Below are 9669 nucleotides of genomic sequence, written 5' to 3'. Positions count from 1 at the left end.
CTCCCCGCGCGGCCCGTCCGCCGCACCTGGGGCCGCGCCGCCCCTCCCCCATGGCCGGGGCCCGGGCCCCAACACGCCGTGTGCGTCCACGCTGCCGCCGGCCGGGCACCGCAGCTGCCCGCGGAAGGTCAGGCTTGGGGACACCGGCTCAGCGCGGCCGAGGGCGGAGTGCGCGCCGGGAACTGCGTCCCGCGGGGAGCCCTTGGGCGGACGGAGCCGGAGCGCGGGGACCCTCGGGGGTGGGGGCGAAGGCAACACTCACCGGTTCCACAGTCGCCATCTTAGATCGATCTGATCGCACAACCGCTCCTGGGGGGTGGGGGGGGGGCGAGAGGAAAAAAAATGAGATTCAAACCGGATTGGCCGGCTCGTTTCCACGTGACGGACGTGCCCGTTTGGCCCCGGCGGCGCCTGCGCTACTGCAGCTGCGTGGGGAACCAGAGGCTTCTGGGAAGTGGAGTCTCTTCTTGCGCTCTTTTTTTTAAGGCAAAGTTTTTTTTTTTTCTTTTTTTGAAAAAGGCGGGTCACGTGGCTGCCGGGCAAGGTGATCGGCTGTCTGCACCGCGGTCGCGCGTGCTGCAGAACGGGCTGTGGTCCTGCGCTCTGCGGCCTGGAACCTACGGGCGTGCTCACCGCGGGGCATGCCTGCCGTGCCCTAGGTCGCCCCGGCCTCCCATCTTCCCCAGGAGCTCGGGAACTGCAAGCTCAGCACGCACAAGACGGCTTCATTGGCTTAGCCGAGGTCCTGCATGCGTTGATGTGGGATTTATGTGGCTTTCCTTTCGCCTCCCAGCATTTTCTCGAAGTTTCCGAAAGCGGCGGCGATGGCGAGGCTTCGAGGCGGTCCGTGCTCCCCCGACCCCGGCCTAACGCCGGTGGTCACCTGTTGCCATCGCAGCCCCGGAGGATGGGCAAGACCCGCCGGTACCCACCTACTCGCACGCTCTGGGGTGGGGGAGTGCACGCGTCGGCTTTTCTGGTTCCCGGCCCTTAGATGAAGACCTGGGGCTGAATCTTACTGGAAGTTTAAAAAAAAATTTTGGGGAAGTTCTGTCCAGTCGGTTCCAGTATTCTGCTTGAACGTGAATGGAAATGGTCTACGTCCAGGTGCCAGCCTGGGAAACCACTCCGGGCTTCCCTGACTCAGCCCTGGACTGACGGTGAGGAGTCGTTAAGCCGAGTCAACTATGACTTGACATTGAGTCATGCTCCTTAAGCGAGTGACTTAATCTCTCAGCGCCTCCGCTTTTCCATTTATGAACCAGATACACTTACCTCACAAGGGTGTGCTGTGTAATGACTGTAACCAGCTTTGAAAAGGCATCGGACTCCAAAAGCTTAGAAGCAACCGCATGCTTTCTTAAGAATCAACTGCTTCTCCTGAAGTTTAACCCCCATTTTTTCCCACCATGAATTTCCTGTAGCCCAGCGCGGCCTCGAACTTGCTGGTTTTGAATCCCTGATCCTCCTGACTCTACGTAACCACAAAGTGCCACCACTCGGGTAATTTGGTGCTAGGGGTCAAACCCAGGGCTTCTGGTGAGTGCTAGGCAAGCACTCTTACCAACGGAGCTACGGTCCCTACCCATAACAGTGTTTTTAATTTTTGTTTTGTTTACTTTGTTACGTTACAATGTACACCAATACAGTTTTTAAGTCTCAAGTTCATTTTTTTCTTTACAAATACAGCTGCTCTCAATAGAAGCTTTAATGTTCAAGAAATTATGTTCATAACAGCCACCGACGACTATTAATTTGTCCCCCACACTGGCATGCTACATTTTCTTCTAAGTTACTATACTGTCATTTCTCAAGACGTTGTAATTCTGCACGACTGGGTTAATACAACAAAGGGATGCAGAGGTCTAGGCAGAATTCTAATGGCATGATCTGCTTGCAGGAAAAGCAAGAGAAGCAGGCTGCTGGTGCCCTGCCTCCTTATGGTGTTGCTGATGTCCAGGGCTGTGTCATAGTAATTATTGAGTACATAATGGATGCTTGGCTTGACTAACACATAATTGAGGTTGTATAAGAACTCAAAGCCGATGCCTCTTCCTATGTTTTGGTTTACCAGAATGGCAGAGGAGATTAATGAAAGCTTTTGTTTAGTCACTGTCAGTAGATTCTAAAGAAGATAGAATTCTGAAAACTAAACAGAGGGATTTCTACATATAAAGCCTGTTATACTATCCAAAGTAATTACAGTTGATTTCTTTGATTATTTACTGCTGGTAAAAAGTGACGTCTGGTTGATTTCCTTGAAAAGATAGCATGGCATGCTGTGGATGTAGTTCAGTTGGTAGAGTGCTTGCACAGCATGCAGGAAGCCTGGGTCTTGATCTCCAGGAACACATAAAACCTGCATGGTATACAAGCCTGTAATCCCAGCCAGCACTCTGGATGATCAGAAATTCAAATTCAGTTACACAGCAAATTCCAGACCAGCCTAAGCTACATGCAACCTTCTCTCAAAAAAAAAAAAAAAAAAAATGAAAGACCACATATAAATATTCTGTTTTCATGAAGCTGATAATAGCAAAAATCAACCAGATGGCTAAGAAAACACCCAGATGAGCCTGAAAGCCAGTGATATTGGTGAAGCATGTTTTAAATAGCTTTCATGTGTATTGTTTTGTCTTCACCCCTCCCTCCTCCAGTGTCAATCAAAATTCATACTTTGGACTATGGGTGTAGCTCACAGGTAGAATGTTTGCCTAATGTGTTGAAGGCCTTGGATTCAACCCCCAACACTCTTGCCCTCTAAAAAAAGACTTGTGCTTTTACACTATTTCACTATGCCCCTATTCTTTGTACTTTAACTGATATCTATATTTGTGTATGCCTGTTGCATTTTTTAATAATCATGTACCTCTGCCTAATGTGAACACTGAGACTGTATTATGTCAAATATTTGGTGACTAGGTTTTATGTGTTATGTCTGTGTGTAATTTTATTTTTCTTATTTATTTATTTATTTAGACAATGTCTTGTTATTTTGTCCAAGGTAGTCTTGAACTCCTGGACTCAAAGAATCCTCTCATCTCAGCCTCCAGAGAAGCAGGAAGTAAAGGCATTGGCAATCTATGCCCAACTCTGTGCTACTCTCAAATATACCCAGCAGAAATTTTACATCTTATGTATTAACTTAAAAATGCATTTATTACCTTGCTACTATATGTATGCTTATAATTAAGAAAAAGAAAGTTTAGGGGCTAGAGAGATGGCTCAGTGGTTAAGATCACTCAGTGCTCTTCCAGACGACCTGAGTTCGATTCCCAGCACCCACATGGTGGCTAACAACTATCCATAACTCCAGTTCCAGGAAATCCATCAAATTCTTCTGACCTCCATAGGCATTGCATGACACAGGTGCACTTACATAGGTGCAGGCAATACACTCATACGCATAAAAATAATAAAATACTTTTTAAAAAAGAAGCATGCCGGGCATGGTGGCTCATGCCTTTAATCCCAGGACTTGGGAGGCAGAGGCAGGAGGAGCTCTGTGAGTTGGAGGCCAGCCTGGTCTCCATTAGCAAATCCAGGCCAGCTGTAGCTATAAGAAGACCTTGTCTCAAAAAGACCAAAAAGAAAAAAAAAAAAAAACCAACTTCTAGTTACATTTTTTAACCCTGCTCACTTTCTCTAAACTTCATAGTACCTGTACTGTAACTTATGCTCTATTTTTATTATTATGGCAATTTTCCTTCAGGAGAGATTCAAGATGATAGATGATGTCTTCTAAGATGAAAAATAGTTTTTGAAGTTATAATTGTACAGTTCTGTCGTTAAGAACATTTGGTGTTGTGTCAAGTTATCATGCTGCCTCCTGTTGCTTGTTGTGTTGGCAGGCAGAGTCTTTAGTCTCTTTGTGCCTCACTTTTTTTCAAGAGTTACATGGGGAAATTATTGTTTTATTTGACTAGTGAAGAATGATGTTTGGAATGGTTCTTGCAGCAGAATAAGTATTTAATGTTATTTGTCATTACAATGATATGGCATAAATTTCTTTCTTCCTTTCTGGAATATGCTAGGCAAGTGCTCTACCATTGAGCTATATCCACAACTCTCCTTAGTCTTTATTTTGAGACAGGGTCTCATTAAGTTGCCCAGGCTGGCCAGCCTTAAACTCACTCTTTTTTTTTTTTTTTTTTTTTTTTGTTTTTGGACTTTGAAGCGAGGCTTTCTTTTTTTTTTTTTTTTACTCGCTATGTAGACCAGGCTAGCCTTGAACTCACAGAGATCCACCTGCCTTTGTGTTGGGGACCCCTGTTGTGAAGAGTAGCAGTCTCTTCATGTCCGGATAGCCCACGGGGCTCGGCGTTCAATGCAGAGACTCCTTTTATCAGCAGGGTGCCTTCCTACTCTCTTCCTGACTCATCTTTGAAGTAGCCATCACAGAAACATGGCCTCTGGCTCTGAAACTGCCAGGTTTTCCTGTGTGATAATCACGCAATGTCTGGCAGCCTGGCAGAAGCCCACCACCACATGTAAATGGAGCATCCTGAAAGCACCTATCCACTAAGGCTTTTGCCACTGCCCCCACAGTATAAATATCCTGGTTTCCCCTAATTAATCGGAGCTGAATCACTAAGACCTGGAGCTGAGCTGAGTCACTGAATAAAGGAGCTGTACCACTGAGTCTGACTGAGCTGAGTTCTGTGTCTTACTCCCTCCAATCCAGTCTTCCCGGAGAGAGCTGTCTCTTCGTAAACCACGACTCACGGAGACCCTGCTTTCGCCGTCTCCACACTTCCCACGAGATCCGGTGGATCTCGTACCTCGAGGGAGTGCTCGGTAGTTTGGGACGGAACCTGCCCAGGCGACTGACAGCAGCCCTCTAGAGCCACCAGCCCTGGTAGCAGAGAGCCTCAGCAACACGGTGCGTGACTCGCGCGCACCCCAGCGGCCAGCGGGAGACCAGTGCCACGCCCAGCAGCTGGCGCTCCGAGATCCCTGCGACCCCATACCTTTGTCTCCCAAGTGCTGGGACTAAAGGCGTGTGCCACCACACTCTTGTACCTCAGACAAACTTTGAACTTGCCACCCTCCTGTGTCAGCTTCCCAAAGGTGTGGCATTACAAACCTGTACCACAAGGCCAGGTTTTTTTAATTTTTGTTTTTGAGACAGAAGCTCACTATGTAGTCTAGACTTGCCTGGAACTCACTAAATAGGCCCAGATTGGCCTGAAACTGGCCAATCCTCCTGTCTGTCTCCTGAGTGCTGAAATTTAGGGGTATACCACCATACCTGGAAACATACATTTCTTATTTCTTCTTTTTTAGTAAAGTGTACTATGTTCAAGAATCCCATTATCCCAAGAACCAACAGCCACTTATTCTTAGCTGTTCCAAGCTTATACAAATTCAAGGTCAATTAATATTCACTGGTCCTTTATAAATACTAAGTATTTTCCATATTTGTTACCTCATTTGGCTTTTGCAATTATATGGGTGATTTATCTAATTACATGAATTTTTATCTAATTTCTTGGATGAACAGACTCATTAAGGGACATGTTGAAGTCCACATACACAATGACAAGCTGGAATCAACCCATTTCCTGACTCCAAGAGTCACGCTTCCATACCCTAGGTGCTTTCCTCTGATTAGGTCTTCCAGAGCCTGTTTCTCTTCAAAGCACTTCTTTTAAAACCATGTCTTTTTTATATATGTGTGCTCATGATGTTTATCTGTGGGCACGTGCGCCACGATGAGCATGTGGAGTCAGGACAGCTTTGTGGCATCTGTTCTATCTTTACATGGGTTTAGAAACTCGAACTCAGATCATTAGGTTCCCTTGGCGTGCACTTTTACCCACGGAATCATCTCTCTGGCCCTCTTCGAAGTATTTCTAATTACAAGTTCATTTATAGAACTGACAAGAAACCATCCAAGAGGTGGTAAGTAATGGGTACTGTATAATCAGTGAAGGATATTAAAGAACACAGGAAGTATAGGCACTTCCTTACTGGACTTTAAAATCTGGTTGGTATACTAAGTCATAAAAATAAAAATAGATCAGTAACCATATAAAGAAGCGTGACTAAGAACAAAGAGGATGCAGCTAACACGCACCACGAGGAACACTATAATGAATGGCACAGTCACGTAATTACTTCCCTCATTTCATTCAAGTCTCTGTTCCGCATCATCTCCTGAAGGACTCCTTCCTCGCCTTCCACCCCCACAAACTAGCTTCCCCATTACTCTGTCCCTTACTTACCCTGCTTTATTTTCCCCTCACCCTCACCCTAAGCTTGATATCATACATTATTTAATTATTGATTGCCTTCACTACCAAGATATTAGCTCCTTGATCATCTGCAGGCACATTGTAATAAATATTTGGAAGAAACTCCAAAGTATTTTTTCTTAAAAAGCCTATCTTCAGGTCTAGTAAAGAAAATATAGGCAAATTCCTACAGCGTAAGGCAGCTGCTATGCTAAGTAATTTCCAGGTGCTCAGAATACCTTATTTTATCTTCAAAATAACATTCTGAGGTAAATATGCCTGACTTTTCAGATAAGGAAGGCTCTTCATCAGTCTATAATATTGACTAGATTGTTATTGGACTGTATAGTAAAGACCACACTCTGAATAATGAGAAAAGAATCTGTAGAGAATATGTGAAAAATTGATGTAAGTAGTATGCTGGACCAACAATAAGTTTGAATGAACTTAATTTACCTTGTGCAATTGAAATCTGGAAGAAATAAAATATGCATGGAGTAAAATCAATAGTTTAGAAATAAATCAAGATTGAAAATACTTGTCAAAGGACAAAATACAACAATTGAACTTAAAGATCTAAATTGGCTCTTTTTTCAGTTCTACAGTCAGACATTTCATTCTGTAAGAGAATGAGCACTGTGGGGAGCCGAGAAAAGGAGTCCAGCAGCCTTCTATAGACACAGAAGGTTGACAGAAACAAAACGAAATGCAGAGTTATTTCACAATTACTTGTCATGTGAGGAAGGCAGTAATAGGAAGATGACTGATCAACCTCAGTTCGTTTCAACATAAGGATTCAGACAGAGGAATTTCATTAATTATACTAATTAGGACTGACCTACTCAGAAAATATGACTGAAATCTAACCCTGATTTTTCCATAGGTCAGATAAACAGCTTAGTTTCTTTATGGTGATGTGAAACTTTATCAAGACTCTCTCCATTACTGGGGGCTAGTGTAGGAGGCTAGTCCTACACAATGGCATTTCTCAGTTTTTATTTAACATCCCCAAAATTTAATCAGAGTAAGAAGGAACAGTAGGGAGGGACATCGGGGTTTTCACTGCTTCATATACTGTCCTTACAATATAGTGCCTGAACTGATCTTGTCTAAAGAAAGAAATGTGTCACTTAGCAGTCAGCTGACAATACTTCCTAGACTACTTCCAAAATTGTTCCAGGGACAAGGTTTCCTGGCATAGAAACACAAATCTGTAGTCTACGGAGATGTTGCTTCAGGACACAACTAAGTCATGTTGTGTGTGTTCCAGACTCACCAAGCAACCATATGACAAATGTAGATGGCCATATTTATTTGCATGTAGGGCTGACCAGAAAATATGAATACATAGCAGCAATTATTTGTGTGTTTTTGTTGTTTTTGTTTTTTTGGTCTTTTTGAGACAGGCTCTCTCTGTAGTCTCCCTGTAGCCCCAGCTGGCCTGGCCTGGAACTTGCTTGGTAGATCAGGTTGGCCTCTATCTTCGAGATTCACCTGCCTCTGCCTCCCTAGTGCTGACACTAAACTTGTGTGCCACATGCCTAGCAGTTGTTTTGAGTCAATTTCCAAAATGGTGTTAGGCCTTTTGGTTTGCTTGGCTGTCATAGTTGTCCTCTGTGGGTGTGGTTAAGGGAAAGCTACCCCTTGGGCTGCATTTCCTTCTCCAACACTTGCCGTAAGCCTTTCTTTCTACTCCAACTATTTCACTGGACACCAATGAGATAGGAATTCTTTTTCCTAAATCACTTAGTGTATTTTGATAACCAACTTACAGAAAAAGCAAAGAACACAAATTCAATTAAATATATGTTCTTGCATGCAGGACAGTTCACGTTAGAAAAGGATAGAGAACATGTAGAATCTATTCTGTGGTAAAAATGCTCCATACACTCACCTCCCTCTGCTTCCCTGGGCCTGCACAACCCACTGGCCTCTTTCCTGGGTAAGCACACCATGCCCTCTGTCTTGACGCCCCCAGCCCCATTCACCCTCCCATCTCCCCCACCCCTTCTCTCCTCCTAGCCTGGATACTGTCCCATTCCTTGTCTTGGCATGCCAGACACCGGGCGAACTACAACTGCTTCCTGATCCTTTGCATTCAGACCAACCCAGTTCCTTCTGGCAGTCCCCAGGAGCTCTCCTGGCCTGGTCCTGCCCTCGCCTCCCTCTACTTCCCTGGGCTGCACAACCCTCCAGCCTCTTTCCTGGACAACCAGGCTGACCTCTCAGCTTCCTGATCCTTTGCATCCAGACCAACCCAGTTCCTCCCTGCAGTCCCAAGGAGCCCTTGGGGCCTCTTCCAGCCTCCATCTCCCTTTGCATCTCTGGGTCGCACAGCCACCAGCTGCCCAAGACCAGCATCTTTCCTGGGCCATGCTCCCAGGCCAGTCCAACCACCAAATTCCTAAGGATAACATCTTTCCTGGAGGGATCCAGACCTGAGGAGGAAGCCTGAGAGCATCTGATCCTCATCTGACTTGGACTTCTGTGGGAACTCCTGAAGACAAAAGCAATCTGGCCACTCCAGTATAAAATCAAAAGAGAGAACTGGAAGCTGAGATGGACCAGCTTTTCATGCCCAAAAAGTAAAGCACAAAGGCACATAAAGTTTATAAAAAGAAGCAGACCTAAACTTGAAGGCTTGAGTCTCACAAGAATCAGAAACTACAAAAGAAACTCACGTGTCAAAATCACAGAGAAAAAATAACATGAAAAACCAGAATAACATATCCGCACCAAATATCAATAGTCCTCTAGAGGAGTACAATGAGAACCCCCTAGAGATAATGCAGGACATGGAACTCAAAAGAACAATTATAAACATGATAAAAGAATTCAGTGAATTTAAAGAATACACAAAGAAATCAAAGAACTGAAGGAAGATAGGGATAAACTTCTGAATGAATTCAGAAAAGAGCTAGAAATATTGAAGACTACTCAGGCTGAAATGAAGAAGGGAGCGAAACGCTCAGTAAGCCAATTAGAAATGACAGGAGAAAGCCTCACCAATAGGATGAAAGAAATGGAAAACAGAATATTAAGACTGGACAATAAAGTGGATGAACTGAAACAAAGATTATGAAAAATTTAAGAAAGCACAGGAATGGAATATGCAGGAATTGTGTGACACCATAAAAAGACCAAACTTACAAATTATAGGCATACAGGAAGGGGAAGAATCCCAAGATAATGGTATGGACCAGATCCTCAACAGAATCATAGAAAATTTCCCAAAATTAAAGGAAGACATGCCCATACAAATACAAGAAGCAAATAGAACCCCAAACAGACAGGACCAGAAAAGAAACTCTTCAAGGCACATCATAGTAAAAACACTAAACATAGAGAACAAAGACAATACTGAAAGCTGCAAAAGAAAAATAAGTCACATATAAAGGAAAACCCATTAGGATCACAGCTGACTTTTCAGTGC

The 9669-nt window shown here is 44.3% G+C and overlaps 1 protein-coding gene across 1 annotated transcript in view; it reads right to left on the bottom strand.

Moving 5' to 3' along the window:
* Eif4e (eukaryotic translation initiation factor 4E) overlaps positions 1 to 309 on the bottom strand; it is a gene marked incomplete in the record, with an annotated part of 44420 nt that extends 44111 nt beyond the window's left edge. Inside the window, 1 exon segment of the mRNA XM_008826179.3 lies at positions 263 to 309. Coding sequence (XP_008824401.1) covers positions 263 to 280 — 18 coding nt within the window.
* Positions 310 to 9669: the final 9360 nt, after the last annotated feature.

This window comes from Nannospalax galili, unplaced genomic scaffold, assembly GCF_000622305.1.
Source record: "Nannospalax galili isolate Female #2095 unplaced genomic scaffold, S.galili_v1.0 scaffold189, whole genome shotgun sequence".
Classification (NCBI taxonomy): Eukaryota; Metazoa; Chordata; class Mammalia; order Rodentia; family Spalacidae; genus Nannospalax; species Nannospalax galili.
The sequence above is the reverse complement of the archived record's forward strand: the minus strand, read 5'-3'. Positions and strand labels throughout refer to the sequence as shown.